The sequence below is a fragment of the Cyprinus carpio genome, chromosome A23, assembly GCF_018340385.1.
Source record: "Cyprinus carpio isolate SPL01 chromosome A23, ASM1834038v1, whole genome shotgun sequence".
Lineage (NCBI taxonomy): Eukaryota > Metazoa > Chordata > Actinopteri > Cypriniformes > Cyprinidae > Cyprinus > Cyprinus carpio.
This window is the reverse complement of record NC_056594.1, coordinates 575,431-596,274: the sequence shown is the minus strand read 5'-3', so window position 1 is coordinate 596,274 and position 20,844 is coordinate 575,431. Positions and strand designations below refer to the sequence as shown.

At 38.4% G+C, this 20,844-nt stretch overlaps 1 protein-coding gene across 1 annotated transcript in view; it reads left to right on the top strand.

Moving 5' to 3' along the window:
- Positions 1-20,844, top strand: part of LOC109067369 (IQ motif and SEC7 domain-containing protein 1-like) — a 64,609-nt gene that overhangs the window by 37,967 nt on the left and 5,798 nt on the right. Inside the window, 11 exon segments of the mRNA XM_042712514.1 lie at positions 11,645-11,924; positions 12,418-13,553; positions 14,926-15,087; positions 15,236-15,358; positions 15,576-15,742; positions 15,953-16,092; positions 16,356-16,385; positions 17,627-17,752; positions 17,880-17,979; positions 18,223-18,384; positions 19,230-19,409. Of these exon segments, the coding sequence (XP_042568448.1) occupies positions 11,645-11,924; positions 12,418-13,553; positions 14,926-15,087; positions 15,236-15,358; positions 15,576-15,742; positions 15,953-16,092; positions 16,356-16,385; positions 17,627-17,752; positions 17,880-17,979; positions 18,223-18,384; positions 19,230-19,409 (2,606 nt within the window).

The following is a 20,844-nucleotide window of genomic DNA, read 5'->3' as shown; positions in this document are numbered from 1 at the left end:
ACAGGTGCAAGTGAAGCTGTACTCCCTGATTAATATATAGCACATGGTAGAGGACTCTGAACTACTAGTGTCACATATAAATTCGTTGCTACAGATCCACAGTGTCGTAATACCCTGTAGACCTCCCGGAGCAAACTGAGGTTTTTAAGGGCTTCACACACGAAGGTGTGGTTATACGTTTCTATGCAGCTTCGATCTTTGGCTATTACACAACACATGCCACTGTATAGCAAGGTCACCCTGGACTGGATAACCCCAAAGCTATCCTGTTTTAAGTAGTGGCATTTGGTAAATTGCCGCATTGAGAGTGGACTTGTGAGACTTGGAAGTCACTGTGTCGGAATATCTGGTATAAAGGTGTGTTTGAATGGAACAAGCATTCTGACGTCTGCCTCGTGTCTATTGTGCTCATTGTGTTCATAGAGTCCATTCATGCATTGGCAATACAATACAATACAAGTGGTTGGCTGAGAGTTGAACAACGTAAATGTTCCTTAAACAGCTGTGCTTTTAATTTTATAATTTTAAACATGATTGTTCTAAATCGATTGCTCTATATTTGTTACTAACTATATATTAAAACTATCTGCTTACATTGCTACATTCTTAAGCCTCACCCCCCCCACCCTCCAAATTACAAGCAAGTAAATTAAATTTGTGTGTAGTAAACTTAGCTAACACCGCTCTCACAACAGAAGGAATACAAGTACAGCATGAGTCCCACCCAGCAGAGCTTGTTTGTAAATCGATTCCCCGACACCCAAATAAGGTCCGAGCTGTCCAGCCAGCGCAGGGTTTGTTAGTTACTCCCGAAACAGCCAGAATATGTCTGTAAGGTGTTTCTGTTCTTGAACCTGCTAAATCACAGGGGACCCAACAGCATTGTACTTAATAATTTTTCTGCACTCATGTATGTTTATGTGTTGATCATGGTCTGTACGTTATGTGTGAGCTTGTCCGTCGTGGCATGCATTGCAGCAATGTAAACACATTAGTTTAAGCGCGAGACTTTAACTACCTGTCCAATTAAACATGTGTAAATGTGATCTTTCACCAGCTCAATATTGAGGACTGCAAAATGCTTACAACCCAACATGCTTGATGAGGTTCTAGTACTATCTGCACCGTTCATTGGATAATAAACCTTCAGCGTCTGTGTCTGAGTTTGAGTGATACTAATTATTTTGTCAAGCTAGCTAATGATGTTGAAGTTTTCTGGAATTCCTGATACAATGCTTAGTTACTCATTATTGGGCTGTTGGCATTAGTTGTGCTCGTGATGGAGCAGCGCAGTGAAAGCGCTTCGGTTTTGTGACGATAAACCCACAAGCTCGACTTAAAAAAATCTTCTATCCTCCATCCGTCGACAATCCTCGCTCCGTTCTTCTCTACTATGTTATCTATTACCTTTCTTCTGTTGAATATAGATTTGTTTGTTTTAAAAGACAATTATTTGATTGTTATCGTGAAAAACTTTTGTATGTCTGGGTTTTGTGACCTGACATTGTTTACACAATCCCGTTTTATATTCACAAACATTTCTCATAGCAAAAAACTTATTTACTTTGTACGGTGGCCCTTAAGGTGACATGTCGGTTCCCAATTAGTTTTGTTGCGTGGGCCTGCAACAACATTAACTCGTGGGAAGGTGATAATATGTCGTGGCCAATGACTCACAGATATTAATTTGAGGGAACGTCATAGTTAACTCGTGGAAACGTGATAATACGGTTTTGTCGAGTGGTTACCGACACCATTGTCTCATGGCGCCACGGAGTTTAATTGCGTCAAAAAAAACCTGTGTGACCTATCAAAAATAGAGATAAAAAATATTTTAATTATACATGAAACATTTAATTTAATATTTTGTATATTAATTATGTACGTTACTTTACAGTTACTTGATTAGGTCGCTATTTTTTTATATGTATTGTTTATGCATACTTATTTCTTAGTTCCTGTGCTTATTTTGTGTATCGCTTTACCTAAGTTAACGCTTTTGTATAATCATGCTCAGCATTTGCTATATATTTTGTAAATAACCGCCTCCTGACACAATCATGACAATAAAGTTTTTACTTTATGATTGTAATTTATTGGCCCCATTGTCATGATCAATGAGTGTTTGTTTTTAATTACAAATGAAATCTACGTGATGATTAATTCCTCAACCGAACACTATAGTGTTTATAATTATGGGCTATGACTGTAATTAGGGACAAACGATAAAAATGAAATATATGGTTTCAATCAATGAATATAAAGTGATATAAAATATAACCAATAATAACAGGATAATAATAATAACATAATAATAATAATATTTAATAAATCAGATCCTAATAATATAATAATATAACAAATATTAGCATGGGGGGAAGACGATCAGTTAATGGACTTACACAAGACTGTAGGATGGATAAAAAAAACATTTCTTGCAGGCATTTTATGTTATAGATGCACTCTATGTAACATTATTCCCATGAAGAAACTTCATTCGAATGCTGACTATCCCACGTTTAATAATCACAGCCCCGTAGCCAAGGCCTATGGGTAATGTAATAATTAATAATGTAATACAATTTCTATAACTAAATAATATAATAATTTCTTAATTCGAAGTAAAATATTAATGAATCCATCTCTAGATACTCCCAAGTTGCTAAGGTCACGCAGGTTTTGTGTGGTACGCATTAAACTCGGTGGACACAAAGCGAATGGATGTCATTTATTTCCTTCAACATAGCATCTCGTGGCCACAACCTATTATCATGTTCCCAGGATAAATTATGGATGTGGCGCCATGACAACAACTAAGTGAACTGGTACAATGTCACCCTGTACGGTTCACTCGTAACATTGCTTAATATTACTGTATGTGCCTATCGAGACATTTAGTACTATTAGTGGATTTTGTACTGTTAGTCCTTGTGTAATTTGGTGGGTCCAGGCCTCAGTGAAATGCATAAAATATGGAATTTTATGTAGAGACTGGAAGAATCACTATCATTATTTGATTTAGGGTTTTTTCCGCAGGAACAACAGTGGGAAAATCATAAAATCAGAATGGCTTCCAATCACAGGGACACCGCTTACCCAGTTTCAAGCTTTCTGCAAGTGCATCTCTTTTTTTTTCTTTTTTCCCTTTATTTTTACAGGCAAGTCATTGAGCAACAGGTTTCTTATTTACAATGGCGGCCTGACAAGTGGAATAACCACTTAGGGTAAAGGGAAATAGGGCTCTAAAATAAATACAGAACACTAGAAATACATCACAGGTTAGATTTACATAGATACAATTTAAAACATCAAACATCAATCATCAATCTATTACAATCTTGTTAAAAATAAGATGTTCAGATTTTCCTCTGCAAAAATATTAATGATACCTGAAACAGTCTACTTTCACGATCTGTGCTGTGAGGAGTAGAACATGCCCTGATAGAGAAGGCATTATCATTTGGCTGCAGTTAGAATCGAATAAACTAAAGAAATCCCTTTCATTTCCCCAAAAAAATCTAACCAGTTTGGAACTGGGTCATGTGACCATGATCGGTAAAATGACTTCCTTGAAGTAACCATCACTAACAACTTGCTGAAAGGGAAGTGGGATCTCGTTGTTTACTTTCACTTGGACTGTGCCTACTGCAGTGGCCTCCCCTCCTGAAGTGAAAATGCCACTGGAATTCTTCTCAGAGATCCTAGTTAAACAAACCTCAGCAGAATATGACCACACAACCATCAGAGAAAGCACATCAGAACTATGGAATGACATCAGTTTCCGCTGGTACTGGATGACCTTTTTCATGGGTGGTGTTTGTTTATTTTGCACCCTTGAGGGTGGAGGCCCCTTTTCTCTTTTCATATTTTTCTGGTCAGTTCTTGTTAAACCATATAACTTTATGATTACTTAAGGCTGGTTAATGAGAATATAAAAATGACTGACAAGCGCAATAATAAGATGCCATGATTGTGGGCCTGGTGGGAGATAGTCTTCATTGCAGGCAAATACTTAGAGTGAGTTGAAAGCAGATGTTTTATGAGAGGCCTGTTGGACTTCCCGGATCTGACATCAGCCTGGCTGCAGCCAATCTTTTTCTGAACCCTCCCCTGAAGCCCCAGTGTACAGCACATGTTAGTGTGATATCGAAGTGAAAAACATTCAAGATGTACTTTTGACATTCCAGATCCATTGTTTGCATGTTCTTGTCTGAGGTTTGCTGTATGCATCGTCTGTTGTTCTGCACTGGGGAGGATTGGGACAGGTGACACATGCAGAAGCGTACTGTGGGGTCTGGAGGAGGAACAGCTGCAACTTGACTGCTATGGACACAACTTCAGTTCTGCCAAATGCGCACAGAGATCGAGTCGTCATTCTTTAATTGACCCATGGTACAGTACGTTGGCGCTGCTTCTCTTGTGAACTGTTCCCTTTAGCAATGCACTCTCTTGAGGTGTTAGTTGCAAGCAAACCAAAGGAAGCAGTCATTTTCTCCACAGGGAGAGAAATGTCCTGCTTCATAATTAGAGGACCTGGTCACCTTCATCCCAGCAATGCTGCGCCAGTGATTGGTGTCCTTGTAAAGGAAACAGTTTGGCCATCTGGTACTTATTTTCTCTTTTTCCTGTCACCTCAGATGAGAGGGTCAGTGAACCTTCCAGCACCTCTACACCCCATCTCTCGCTCCTCATGCGTCTTCTAGGAGCACTGTCAGTCCAGGACTATAGCTGCATGTCACATGATATATTATGTGTATTACTGACCTGTGTATATACTTGAATTATATATGATACCTTTATAATGTAATGAAATATGTAGGGACCCAATATACTCTATATAGTTTTGTTTATGTTAAAACTAAAATATATAAAAGAATCAATAATCTATTTCATCACTATTAAATATGTATGACAAACAAATATGCAGGTAATTTAAGTTTATGGTTTAAATAAGCAATTTATGACTTTAAATTAAGTTTATGTGTTTATGTTAAAGCTGTGTAATTTACTGTGTAAATATGATTCACTTTTATGTTTTCACAAATATTTAGAGCCCAAACTGGTACAGATGACAGAGAAATGACAGAAGTTTAAGTAGAATAAATGGACAACGGTTTTTTATTTATGTGCATCTCTGATGTTAGTACATGAGAAATAATGAATTATTTAGTTTTAATCAATAACATATGAATGTATATTTTTGTATAAAATCTATTTTCCAGTGATTTGGTGAACTGGTTTTATGTACTGGTAAGGCTGTATTCTTTACAAGTGTAACTGAGAAGAATAGAAAAAGAGAGTGAAACGACAATCAAGACAACCTATATAAAGTTTGTGGTCACATTCTATATTCAAAGGCGGGTCACCGAAACCAAGTTCAATTAATACTCAACGTATTTTTCACTCTAAAAACCGTGCACCATGTTTTTTTGTGATGCTGAGGAAGAGTATGCATTTGTTCTCTCAGAGTCTAAACACACAAAGCCTCTATTAAAGAGCAGAGCAGCAAATGCTGGAGAGTTTGAACAGGACAATCTCTCTCGCTTTCTCTGAAAGGCTCTATTAATAGAGGTGCTTCCTCTTTTTTCCCAGTTGCATTCCTCTGCCGCCCCGTGCAGAAGTCACCCTGTGAGTGTTCACTCATTCATTGGTTCCTTCCCTCTCTCCCGCCTTCTTTCACTGTGCATCTGAAGCAGACTTTGCATTCATAGGCATTTGGCATCAAAATCTGTCGGTGGAATTCCTCTTGGTGAATGTGACAGATAACGCTGAGAGAGAGAGACAGGCTCGGTCCTCTCAGAGCAGTCACGTTGTGAGCAGTAGAGCTGTTTCTCAAGAGCCCTGGAGCGCTTGGATCCAAGTGATGGTTGACTTCGCTGCGTTGTGGACGTGTTTGCTTCTGCAGATATGTGGTGTTTGCAGTGCAACTCAGAAAAAACGCAGTCTCTGCTTGAACTGGAGCTGGATAGCTGTAAGACTGGACTATAAACTATTGTTTGTGTGCAAGTTTAGGTCTGAACTAATGATTTACAACAGTGTGGTTTGATAATAGAATAAAACAAATGCCATTAAAGAATATTTGTTTATATTGATGTATTCAGTGGATGTTACTGGAAGTGGCCTTTGTTAAGTTGCAGTACATCCGAATTAAGTCAATAAATGTTTCAAAGTGCTGTAAAATGTGTGTGTATTGAAAAGCCTGTGTATACAGAAGCTATGTGCTGTTGACCTGGTTTATGTTAATGTAGCACCGGTGTCATTCATTCTGTAGTCCCTGTAGCAAAGGTCATGTGTGCTGACAGAAGCATTGCTCTATATTTATGAGATGATCACATGGTGTTTTTTTAGCCTGTCCAGCTGAGAGATACAGTGTAACATGACAGTCCACATTTATCACGTCTCGAACACAGAGTTCTTAGAAAGCATAAACTGAATAGTTTTGCATTATTTATTAATCAGAGATGTCCTGGGCATGAGGTTAGACATCTTATTCAAGACTTTCTTGCAGAGTGGTGCGTTAAAGCTTCACATAATGGATTATTTATAATGTCCATTGTTTCCCAGTTGTGTAAGGTCTTGTGCTGTTCTCTGTTAACTATTGGAAGGCCATGAGGCATTCGACAATTCTGGAAGAATTTTCAAATTAAAGTTTGCTGTTTGTGTTTTTTTTTACCTTTTGTTTTCCCCGGTGATGAGTGGAAATCGTGGCCCTGAGTTTTCAGCTCAACACTTGTGTGCTGTGTACTATGTCACATGTTCTGCAGTGCTGAGCTAGATAACAGAATAACACCAGAAAGATCAGCAGGGAACCGCTGCTATCCCTTTGCTGGAGGACACATACAGCCACCTCATATCCTGTGCCAACAGCCCTACAGCAAAACTACAAATCAGCAAACGTGTTATTTTATTGTAATATTGTTTGGTTATGGCGGATGCCTGTGTGATTTCTTTGGCTGCCAGTGATTGTATCATCTAACAATTCAATGACTAATTGCAAAAGGTCTGCATGAGGAGCTACTATGTAGGATCTGTAGTGGCTTTCAGAAGTATTAAAACATTTATGTCACACACACTATGTAACTTTTATGTCAAGTGTCTGCATGCTATTATATTATAGATAACAAAATATCAAAGCAAGTGGCATCAGTAAACTAATTCTGCCAGAGCTTTTCTCAGAACTGACTTCTCTTTTCCTTTTGCATTGACTTTTAAGAAACTGGTGTCAGAGACAAGTCAGTTCTTCTCAAGTTCACACACAGCAGAGTGACCGCAGGTGTAGTTCATCACAGCTATGAACATATTCCACTAACGTTGACAAATCAAAAAAGTCTTGCAATACTCTATCAGTCATTTTGAACTGTACAATCTCATTTGTTGTAGTTATTTTCAAATTAAACCTATTTTTGTGAAACATTGCGCTTGAGCTGTCCCTCTTTAAACATCAAACCAAGTGGCATTTATTTTAGTTATCTAACACAATGAGTTTTAAGTGTGGCTTTGACTCTGTCATCTGGTTCATCTGGTCTGCAGTGTGTTGCAGGCACATACGGAAATCCACTTGAGACGACCAGCATGCTCAAACAACACACACTCACTCACACAGGGCTGACGTCTGCTCTTCATTAACATGATGCATTCCCAAAAAGTCCCAAAGATTTTCTCCTGCCCTCTTTCTCATCCACCTTTATTCACTTGGAATGCCTGGAATTCCCCTGCAAACACCTAGTGGGATTGTTTGACAGATGACACACCACACACACACACACACACAACACACCACACACACACACACACAACAAAAAAAAAGTGTCAAATTACAATTAAATTAAATCATTTCTAACACAATCTATACAATACAAATTGTTTTATTAATAGACAAACTGCAGTGCAACATGAGAGAACACATTTGTCTTTTTGTTTTTGTTTTTTGCTTCTTCAGTTTTCTTGTGGAAATCTTCTGTGGTTTTGGTGGCCAATCTTAATTTACTGTTAGAAACACAATTCAGACTGTGGGCTCTGTGAGTCTGTGAGACTGCAAGAGGAAATGTCATTTTAGACCGTTCTTCTTTCCCCCTCAATCATAAAGCAGCTGTTCCTTTTTAATGTGACCTATGATGGGGAAATGAACCTCACTAGAAGAGCCTGAGTCACTCATGCTTGAGCACACGCACACTTTCACAGAGTTCTGCCAAGATTCAAATCACTAGTTTAAACCTCAGTTACAGAGGCATTCCTGGTGAAGTATCTACATTGAGAGTTGTTTATGAGAACCTATTCAAATATGATTAACATGAAATAATTGATATAATTTCGATGCGTAGATGGAATATGAATTTCAGATTCAGATTGAGGGCCAGATTTACTTACAGCTTGTGTCAGTGCGAGCCCCTTTTTTGGCATTAAAAAACTACTGTCAGGATTTACTAAAGATGCAGTTAAAAAATAAAAATGAGAAGGCATGGTGTCTGTGTTGTGTCTGTGTTGTTATTACATTACACACACCTGATTATCGTCGCTCTGCTTGTTTGCGAACCGATGCTAATTTGTGCTGCTCTTTAGTTGCTGTTATCAACTTAATTTTGGATGCTGCATAAATATCCGTTACATGTTAAAAATGTTAAATCCTAAATGTTACAATTTAGCAGTAAATGCACACTGAAATTCTTCACCATCTCAGCCTGATTTTACATGAGCAGCATGGTTTTCTAAACTGTGTGCTGGCGTTTTCTGTCTGAGCACTGTTAGGCTAGCCACCCGCGAGAGAGGAACGTGTCAGTGTTTGCCAGGACAGATGGTGCATGAGATTCGTCTCGAGAGATATTATGCAAGAAGTGTGAATTTCACTGTGTCTGCAGCACATCTCTATGACTGCATGTACTCTGTGTGAATGTGTGGACATGGCACTCATCTGGTTCCTCACCTATAGTCCCCTATTAATGCCTCACAATTTGTCATGAACAGTTCTGTACTGTATTGTATATAAGGTTGAAAAGTCGATAGCAAGCACTGATATTTCAATACCAATGCTATTTTTACTACTACTTTAAAGCTATGACTAGTCTTCTAGCATGCTTACAGAAGCCCATTACATTTTATATCATTCAAAAAAAAACAAAAAAAAAAAAAACTGATCAACAGGATAATATTTTCGTTATTATATATTTCATTTTTCTAACTTAAATGTAATGAATGAAAGTATATTATATTTTAGGATGAAGTATCAGTAGTGTGTCTTTTGATTAGTTAGAACAGCCTAATAGTTGTGCAGAAGTCCACTGTATTTCACTTTCTAAGGTGTTGGGGGGGGCTTAGTTTACATTTGCCTTCAGCTGCTCCCGCTGCATTGTGAGGTCTTGTTTACAGTTGTTTGTACAGTGATGCATGTGACTAGAGGCATGACAACTTCAAACTCGGAGGAGGAAGTTGTTGAAGGAAGTTTTTTTCTACATTATTTGAGTAAAATCCTGTACATGCAAGTGAGTTCTACGCCGAGCGTGATGTGCTGGGTGTAAAATGATTGGTTTCATCAGAGCAGACTTTGGCTCTCTGCAGGAAACTGAACTGCACTTTGAACTTTGGCTTATAATGGCAGATAAGCAGAAGAAACAGAACTTCTTTGGCAGGAGATCTTTCTTTGGACAACATTCACGTCGAAATTCTGCAAAGAGTAAGAGTCAGTGAGTAATGTTCATGTAAATATGGAAGATATATGCTCTACCTGAAGACTAAAGTAAGCATAGCTGATCCACAGATACATGGCTTAATTAAAATAATAAGGACAGATCTCCTGTTACTGAGTTTGTGTGCTAAGCATGTGCCAGATAGATGTGCAGACCATCAGACAACTCTCTTAACTTGATCACTTGAGTTTATTTGGTAGAATTAATTCTGATTAGGTCTTTATCCAGCTGACAAAATTATTAGTTGTAATAGTAATGCCACTATTTTTTTCCTTTAAGTTTACCATGTTTGTTTCAGCTGTTATCATTCATGAAGATTTTTAATCAAGTCTGCTCTCAGAAGTTGTTTGTTCTGTTAATATTTTCTTACTTTTGCCCCTAAATAGTTGGATTTTGATTCGATTTTTTTATACATTTTCTACCAAAAAAACTTTTGCTAGGTTGTTGCGGGCCGTAGGGATTCTTTTTTTGGTTGCTAGGGGTTTCTGGGAGGGTAATTAGGTGGTTGCTTAATAGACCAAATCCAGATGGACCCTACCAGGCCATAATGTCTCTTTGAAATATCTCTTTCATTAGCAAGGACCACTAATAACTGGGTTTTCATACATTGGCTATTTAATGTTTTTTGTTTGCTTACGAGTTTTGTTGTTGTTGTTGTTTATTTGTGCCTAAAAACTGTATATAATAGCTTTAAGGCAAAGTCATTATTAAGTTCGCAATTAAATTTGTTCGCAATTAATGTTTTCTAAATTTAGTTTGAAACTTAGAATCAATTGCCGAAATCACAGTACTCCTGGTGGATCTAGAAACATGGAGTGTGTTCACCCCTAAATGTTTCTTTATATACTATTATCTTTTTAAATTGAAGAATGAAGGCTGCATTCGCGTAGATCCAATCTTTTGACACGTATGCAATTTTTTGTGCCACCTGTTTACTTAAGTCTCACCTGACTGCCAGAATATACTTGGAATAGTTCTCACAAGTATTGAATATGAGCACAACCAAATGTGATGCTTTATAGCATGCCAATGCTTTTTGAACATTTCTGTCGTGGCTTACAAATTGTCAGAACACTGCATCTGATTCTGGGAAAGGAAGAGGAGGAAAATTTTCTATCTTTGCTTTGAAGTGATCAGTGCAGTCTTAAATAGCATGATTTATGTAACTACCCTCTAATGTTGATGGAATTGTTACGTTATGCCACAGTTTGGTTCTAACATGTAACTTCACTGGCGCTCCGCTGACCATTTCATCATGATTCTGAGTGTGTGAGCATAGGAATCGGAGCACACACTGTACGATACGAGTATTTAGATGCAGGTCAGATGACCAGGAATCACATTTGAAGGCAGAAAAAAATTTATTCCAAAATAAGTCTTATAAGTGTGCTTGAACTTTGAATTTGCATATTAAAACTTTTGCAGCAGCTCACGACATGGCATTCGGGAAAGCAGCTCCAATTAAAAGAAGTTTAACACAAAGCGTAACTTAACAAACTGAAAAGCATTTTGGTGTGAACAGCCACTAAATCGTACTTATTTCAGAGTAACAAAAATGAAAGCTCAATCTAGGTCAGGCATGAAAATGCAGGCTACCACAGAAGCATATAAAAGCTTTGTATATCTAAGCTGGTGTTGGGAATGGTACACTTGGATTTACATAAAAATCGAGGGTGCATCTTTAGAGAGCTTTGAGAACTGTTACAGGACGGGTTATGCAGAAAGCTTAGATACTAAATCATAACTATGGGCATGTACTTGCCCATTAAAACAGTCTGGATGGATTTGTCAACATTAGAAAGGCTAAACAAATGTTTGTGCATAAGCACCGCAGAAAGTTTGCATGAGAATCTTCTGCACATGCAATGTGTGTGAAATTGTTAGTGAATATGACTCATTTAACCATGTAAATGATGTAAATGTGTATTTTAACATTCATTCATTTGCTTTCTTGTCTTGTCTAGTGTGGAGGGGAGTGTTCAAAACTGTGAGCCCGGCCCTTCCTTGGACACCAGCACAGGATATGGCCATGGCCCTGTCACACACAGTTCTGCCTAAAGTCCGGAGCAGTTTGAAAGCCCAGTGTACAGCCACAGCGTCCAGCCAGGCCCACAGCGCCCTCAGCGGCCAAAACTACAGCACTCTCAGTCCATCCTCCGCAAGCAGGCAGAGGAGGAGGCCATCAAGCGCTCGCGCTCCCTCTCTGAGTGCTATGAGCTCTCCACAGACCTGCAGGACAAGAAGGTACAGTGTCCCAGCAAATTAACAGTGGATCAGAGGTGTGAACTTAGCCTATGCTGCATTTCATAGTTTGCACAATCATTATCAACAACGTTAACTTATTCTACTAATACTAACCCTAAACTAACAGTCTGCTAATACTCCAATGAGAGTTAGTTGACATGAAGTTTAGGTACGGAGTAGGATTAAGGGATCTAGAATATGGTCATGCAGAATAAGGCATTAATATGTGCTTTATAAGTACTAATAAACAGACAATATGCTATTAATATGCATGCTAATAATAAGCAACTAGTTAATAGTGAGAATCGGTTCCTAAGCTAAAGTGTTACCAAAATTTCATACACTATAGTTAGTAGAATGTCTAAAGTGGACTATTAAAATGAAGTATAACCAAAAACACTATTGTTTATACAATATGTGTTGTAACTTTCTAATTAACCCTAAATGGTTTGTTATGATACCGTCTTATTCATATGTTTCTTGGTTTTCTAAGATGGAAATGCTTGAGCGGAAATACGGAGGCCGTTTCATAACCCGTCATGCTGCACGCACCATCCAGACAGCTTTCCGCCAATACCAGATGAACAAGAACTTTGAGCGTCTCAGGAGCTCGATGTCGGAGAACCGCATGACCCGCAGGATCCTTCTGTCCAACATGAGGTTGCAGTTTTCCTTTGAGGGACCTGAGAAAGTCCACGGCTCTGTTCTGGAGGGGAGGCAAATGTCTCTCCTGGACGATGCCAGCCAAGTAGGAGGCATGGTGCAGGCTGGAGAGATGGTTCCTGTCATTTTGGAAGGCCCAGAAACTCAAAACGACTTAACAGACACAATCACAGAACTAGAGGACACTTTCTCGAGGTCGATCGATGACACACTGACCTGTCGTAGTCTGCACAAAGAGGAGCTGCATCCCGAGCAGGCGGCTTGTGAAGAGGGCATGCAGCCAGATGATGAGCTCCCTCAGCCCCATGAGCACCACAAGCTGGATGAGATGTGTGACGTGACGCTCTTCATCGATGAAGAGGAGCTCTCTCCACTGGTTCAGCCTTCCAGCTCTGAGTCTGAGCAGTGCATGCAGACTATCGGCTGGTCCAAGGATGACAAGGTGGACACAGACACTCCTTCCTTCGAATGCCAGGGGCCGCGGCTCTGTGCAGATTTACCCCAGCTGACCATCGAGCCTCCCACCGACAGCTCCACAGATGTAAGCGATCGCTCTGAGCATGGTTTGGTCCAGCCACAAAATATTCACGAACAGACTGTAGCAGCACCACGGGCAAGTCCCAAATCAGTCGCACATGGACTACCTCCTAGAGTTCCCTCGCTTTCTCGAGATGAAGAGCCGCTTAGACACCGGCAGGTGGAGAGCCACCTGGCCACCAACGGCAACCGGCAGAGCAAGTCCGAGTCAGACTTCTCAGACGGAGACAATGACAGTATCAACAGCAATTCAAACTCCATTGACACGATAAACTCAGAATTGCCATCTAGAGACGAGAGTCTGAGAGAACAGAGTCTCAGCAAACACACTTACCACAAAGACACTCGCAACAGCTGGGACTCTCCAGCGCTCAGCAGCGATATCATGCGCAAGAGACAATACCGCATCGGCCTCAACCTCTTTAATAAGTATGTATTTCAGTGGTTACACATAAATGTTATATTTTTATTATATTATACATACTTTTTATATTTTAATATTTTATTTTTATATTTTCCTTCAGTCTTATGTTTTTTATTATCCTTTTATTTGTTGTTTAGGTGTATTTCCACTAATTTTATCACCAATTTGATCATAATTTAGAAAAAGTGGGACTCTAGAGGGAATTATATAATTTTCACAAAACTTTGAACTTTCAAGAAATCACGTTTTCACAGTACCAGGACAGTGACTGCAGGATCTTTAACTATTACTTTCAATTCAGAATATGCAGTTACAGCCTAGCAAGCTATCAATAGTCATTTATCCAAGCCCAAATCTAAAACATCATATTATTTATGCCCCACAACAGTAAGTTTGTAATTCATGTACTGTATAAAACTGTATAAACAAAATGTTTTAGGGTTAAATGTTTCATGGTTGATGATCAGTGATCAAAATGAGCAAAATTGGCCAGGATTAGTCTTGGTTAGCAAACAATACTCCATCACATCACCTAATTGCCTTATTAAGCTTGATGAGGAAAATAACTAGGACTGTAAGAGAGATGTTTGTTTCATGTGGTCTTTAAAGAGACTTATGATGTCTGAAACATCTAAGCATTTTTATATAGAAATGTCACAGCATAACAAGGTTGAACAGAAATTGTAGAAACATAACCTGCCACGAAAAGGCATTTTAGACTAAACAGTGAAAGCATGAAATTGCGACGTCAATAAAAGCAAATGTAGTTTTAATCTGTGTAAGTCAATAAAATGTAATTGCAATCATAAGGGGATGCAAGTAAAATAAAATAAAAATAAATTAAATTACAAATAAACTTTGTTCCATTTTAAACTTTTGCAGTTCAATTTATCAAATAACTCAAATATTAAGTTCACCATCCTGTTACATCAGTAGGCTAGTCAGTCAGGGATTGCCATTGCACAAAAGCAGATAACAAAATTATTCAGAACCATTATTTTATTTTTTTCTAACATATAATCCTGCTCACTCTCTAATTTCCAGACATGTATGAAACTGTTTGTCAAACGCAAATATAAAAAAGAGAAGTTCTTATATTCCACACTGGAATGAGAGTACAAATCAAAACTGTGTGTGTATGGTGTTTAGCTTTTTTTCAGAGAACATTTCAGAGGGACTGTCTGTGGTTAGCTGTACAATTATTCAGCTACTTATCACACAAAGATGTCATAACTCTAAGGAGTTTTTTTTTTTCTTTTTCAAATAATGTTTTGCATTGCATTCATGTTTCCTTTTGCATGTCCTAAACCAACATTGATGTGGTATGATTTTGAGTTTTCAGTAGAATGAGACGTTAACTTGCTGATCTACTTTCAGAAAGCCAGAGAAGGGCGTCCAGTACCTGACGGAGAGGGGCTTCATTCCTGACACGCCCGTGGGTGTGGCCCACTTCCTGCTGCAGAGGAAAGGCTTGAGTAGACAAATGATTGGGGAATTTCTCGGGAACAGACAGAAACAGTTCAACAGAGATGTTTTAGAGTAAGTATTTACATTTTTCATAATTTTTTTTATTTATATGTCTACATTTATAATTGCCACTTTCCACAAATAAAATACACACAGGTACAAATTACAGACGTAAATCCCATGTTTTGTAGAAAAAAATTGAAGTGGTGTTCTGTTGCAGCTGTGTGGTGGATGAGCTGGATTTCTCAGGGATGGAGCTGGATGAAGCTTTGCGCAAATTCCAGGCTCAAATCCGGGTTCAGGGAGAGGCACAGAAGGTGGAGCGCCTGATTGAGGCTTTCAGGTGTGCTATCACATTACAGAACATACAACTAGTATACAGACATACACTAAACAATCATTCATTCAATATAACTGCAGATTTTAGAACTGCAGTGTTATAACTTAGAAATGACAAATACACAACTAGATCAGCACTAGATCATTTTCATTGCTTGTTATTGTAATGTTTTAACATGATTGACCAGAGTTACAGTGATCTGTGGTGTGTCTTTGTTCAGCCAGCGCTACTGCATCTGTAACCCTGATGTGGTCCGTCAGTTCAGAAACCCTGACACCATCTTCATCTTGGCTTTCGCCATCATCCTCCTCAACACAGACATGTACAGCCCCAATGTCAAGCTCGAACGAAAGATGAAACTTGAGGACTTCGTCAAGAATCTACGAGGTTTTGATTGAAACACACTGTTGTTTTCATGCTAATAAATGAGCTAACATTCACATCCATAAATCACATCCGTCAAGGATGAGTCCGTGGCTACAGCTCAACTGAACACCGGATAGATAGGAAAACAAAACAAATACATGTGTACTGTAGTGTATATTGTATACCTCTGTGTTCCAGCTGTAAGGCCAGTCTTGTGTTTTTGTGTTGGAGGGGTTGATGATGGCGAAGACATCCCTCGGGAGATGCTGGTTGGGATTTACGAGCGGATCCAGAAGAAGGAGCTCAAAACCAATGACGACCACGTGACTCAGGTGCAGAAGGTGGAGAAACTCATTGTGGGCAAGAAGCAAGTAGGTTCCTCTTAATACTGCTCTATGAAACTGTACTAAATTTGCTAAAAGATGCAGACTTTTGTTTTTAATCCCCTGACAGAATTTCAGAGATTGAATGTCTTAAACACTATCCATGTAATTGCTGAGGATAATGAGTCTATCAGTTGTAGAATAAGACGTCTGATCATTCTTCAACAATTCAGATACGACACTTTTGAATTTTGAAAAGTGAATTGCATTAGTTCACACATATATCTTGACTTTTTTATCTTACATTACAGATGGGATCACTTCACCATGGCCTTGGATGTGTAAGTATACTTCATGATACAGTATATACAGCAGCTGTCTGTCTGTGTGTGGCATATCATCACTCCTTTACGTCACTACTACAGGCACTTTGCATCTTTCATTTTCTTATCTGAGCCTAAAGTCATACTGCATATTTTGTGCTGGATGTAGAACTCTAGATGCAGAATTTAAATACTGATACATTAGGTATAGATTTGGTAACAGATCCAAATATCTCATGAACACTTGACAATAACTGTGGAACACACAACACTATTTATACACTCATACACTCATACACTTATTTATCTAACACACATACTTAGTCTACACTTCAAATTTGCACATAATATACCTGTACATACAAAACTGCCTATTGTAATATACCTGCACATACAATTGTCAATTTATATATTGTTATTCCTTACTTACTTTTTTCTTTTTTTTATTCTTTTATTATCTGTTTTTGTTCTGTCACTGTCATTCTGTTGCACTGCGGAAGGTTCTGCCATGAAAACAAATTCCTTGTATGTGTAAACATACCTGGCAATAAAGCTCATTCTGATTCTGATTCTGATAATCTAACAGAAAAGTGAGTGAATGAGTGAAGAATGAGTGAAATGCTTTGCATGTCATGTAAATGAATCTGACTGTGTGTGTATGTACCTACAGTAGTCAAAGGGATAGTTCATCCAAAAATGAAAATTCCGTTATCATTAACCTCAAATTGTTAGAAAAGTAAGATATTTAGAAATATTTAGAAAAATGTTGATAACCACAGTTGCTTGTAGCCATTGACTTCCATAGCATTTTCCCCCATGTGTGTGTGTGTGTGTGTGTGTGTGTGTGTGTGTGTGTGTGTGTGTGTGTGTGTGTGTGTGTGAGAGAGAGAGAGTATGAGTGTGAATGTGTGTGTGTTCAGCAGAAGAAAAAAACTTGCACATTTTTCTGTGTGCATAAATGCTTACATAAATTTCATTTTTTGGTGAACTATCCCTTTAACCATATTTTGGATGCAAATTTGTCCTAATAATCGAACTAAATCTTATAAAAGCTCCTCTTTTGGGGGACATCCTGTGAAAGCAATATTAAAAAAGGAAATTAAGTGTAAGGGTGTGTTAGGTTATAGATTAATGACTAGGTCTGTATAAAAACAATAGAAGAGAGAAAATATCATAGCTCAGCATAAAAATAGGCGTCAGTGGAAAGTCCCCACCACTATAGAGAAACAAACATGTTTGTGTGTGTGTGTGTGTTACAGGTTCTGTCTCAGGCCCATCGCAGGCTGGTGTGCTACTGCAGACTGTTCGAGGTCCCAGATCCCAACAGACTGCAAAAACTGGGGCAGCACCAGCGGGAGATCTTCCTGTTTAATGACCTCCTGGTGGTGAGAGATCAATAAGATACACATAACAAATGATATTAGCACGTTACGACATCTATTAAAGCTAAACACTCAAATATCTACAAATGTGCTGATGCTGATCACTGTGATTTCTGCAACTTTGTGACAGGTTACCAAGATCTTCCAGAAGAAGAAAAATACAGTGACATATAGTTTCAGGCAGTCTTTCTCTCTGTATGGGATGCAAGTGATGCTCTTTGAGAACCAGTGTAAGAAATATGAAAACAATCAATCTTTCTGAGTGGAAGAGCCATAAAAAAGTGCCATAAAAAAAAAAATCAATATTCATTTTTATCACTTAAACCATTGTAATGTAAATTAATAACTCATCATTCTGCCAGTGTTTGTCAGTGCGGTGTGAATTAGCCTAAAGAATCCAAATAAATACATAGTTAATTTATTTCCCTTCATATTGCTTAAGTTATGCTTTCTCATTTTTCTTATTTTCTCAGTCTATCCAAATGGTATCCGGCTGACTTCAGCCATTCCTGGTGCAGACTTCAAAGTCCTGATCAATTTGAATGCTCCCAACTCTCAGGACCGCAAGAAATTCACCAGCGACCTGCGAGAGTCCATTGCTGAGGTCCAGGAAATGGAAAAGTACCGGATAGAGTGTAAACAAACCTTTATTCTTCCTCATCCTCACCATTACCAAACCAGTTTTTTTTTTTGAGCTGCCCGTATAGTTTTCAGCCATTGCTGAGCATCAGTAGTAGTAACAGATGCAGAATCACAGTTTTTAGGATTAAAGAGAGCAAAAACACTTTTATATACTGCAAAAATAAAAAATAAAAAATCTTCATGATCTCCATGAAATCTATGATTTCACAGTCATGGTCTCATTAACATATGACTGTCCATATTTACATATTGATGGATATTCAGCTTTGCAGGAATGCTGTTACTCATTTCACATGTGACAAGGTCATCTAGTATATATTATAATGCTAATTTACTGTACATGTTTGATTGGAAGGGGCAGACTCAGAGGCTATGTTACCTAATCAGAATCCCAGTCGGGCCCAAATCAGATTTTTTTTTGGATGACCATATAAACATTAAAAATCTAACATTTTCAATTCAGATCCGGGCCACTTTCTAGTGTAAAAATAAATTAGATATGCGTCTGATTTCTTGCATTGTGACTCCTATATGTATGTCAGATCAGAAGAGGTTTTGTATCATTTTTACATCTAACTCAACATTCTTTAATATTTTTTCCCCCTGTGTTTGAGTTACCATTTCTCTCATTTGACTTATTATTTCTCTCTCTCTCTCTCTCTCTCTCTCTCTCTCTCTCTCTCTCTCTCTCTCTCTCTCTCCAGGGCCATCTGATTATATGCTAAATACATTAAACTGACATTAGCTTTAATATAGGAAGGATGCTGTATGACTCTTTCATGTGTTTGCTATACGTTTGAAATGATTGTTGACTGTATGTATGTTTGAATGTTTGTAGCTGAGCTGGAGAAACAGAAAGGAGTGGTCAGACCCAGTATGTCTCAGAGCATGTCGGGCCTAAAGAAGGAGACTGGAAATGGCACCAAGGGCCGCACTAGTCTGGATGACACGTACGCCATGGGGGAGGGGCTAAAGCGGAGCACGCTCAGTAGCTCCTTGCGTGACCTTTCTGAAGCAGGTGAGTTCAGTATATCTGATGTACTGATGAACAGATTTGCCTTTCTGCTCAGCAAAACCAGAGAGTAAATTATGTTTTGTTTGTTTGATTCCTCATGTAGAATGATATTCCTCAAGTTTAAACATTTCTTAACATTTCTTAATCTTATCTTTCCACATTTAAATATATTATAAATTATTTTTTCTTTGGTAACATAAGATGCCTGCAGTATGGGTCCTACAATGTCTGCAGTATGTATTCACAAAATGAAGAAAAAAAAATTGATGGCACACAAATGTTCATTTGTGGTGTGAATAGGTCCAGGGTTTATATTCTGAATCGTTATCCACAAGTAATATTTGATCGTGGCAGTGTTAGAATGGTGTCCTGCTCAAATGAGGTGTTATTAAAATAATATTCCAGGTTCAGTTCAGTTGAACAGCATTTGTGGCATAATATTGATTAAAATAAATCTGCTCAGACTTAGGAGGTTCTAAAAGCAGAAATAATTTTATAAAAGCTGTATTTGAGCTGTAAAGTTGTTTCAATTATCACTTTTTTTTTACAGTCGTTTTAGGGTTTGAGGTATATAGGGTTTATACATTGCTAAATTGTGTAATAAGCAGGTAGTTAGTGATTTAAGACCAACACATATTGTTTTCTTCTTGTGGCTCCACTATTTAAAAAGTAAGTGTTTTAACATCTTTGAATTGACTTTTGAGCTGAGGTTTAAAATGGCAGAGTTGGATTTGTGTGCTTTCAGCAAAACATCCCATTGCCCCCTTTGGATTTCTCAGACTCCTCCATTGCTCTGGCATTCTATATTCTTTCCCGCTAATACACCTGCTTCCAGCAGTTTTGATGAGAGTGTGGAAAGAGTCCAAGTAGATCCATTTCGGCATTTGCCTTTTGGTTCAGTGGTGACGCTCCTTGGGAAGTGTTTTTCTGCAGGTGCGGCCTCAACTACATTTGTACAAGATGTGTGTAGAGTGTATAGCTGCTCAGTATTTGCCTGTTAAAGGGATTCTCCACGCCAAAAATAAAATTTTGTCATTATTCGCTTACCCCCATGTCGTTCCAAACCCGTAAAAGCTTTGTTCATCTTCGGGACCAAATTTAAGATATTTTGGATGAAAACCGGGAGGCTTGTGACTGTCCCATAGACTGCCAAATAAATAACAGTGTCAAGGTCCAGGAAAGTATGAAAAACTTCGTCAGAATAGTCCATCTGCTATCAGCGGTTCAACCGTAACTTTATGAAGCGACGAGAATACTTTTTGTACACGAAGAAAACAAAAATAACGGCTTTATTCACCAAGTCGTCTCCTCTGTCTCTCCCCACATCACCATAGCGCCATTTTGGAAAACACCTGCTGAACGCAAACTGTGTACACTCTTCTGTGTCAGCCGTGACACAAATTTTCATTGTGGAGTGGAGTATCCCTTTAATAATGTC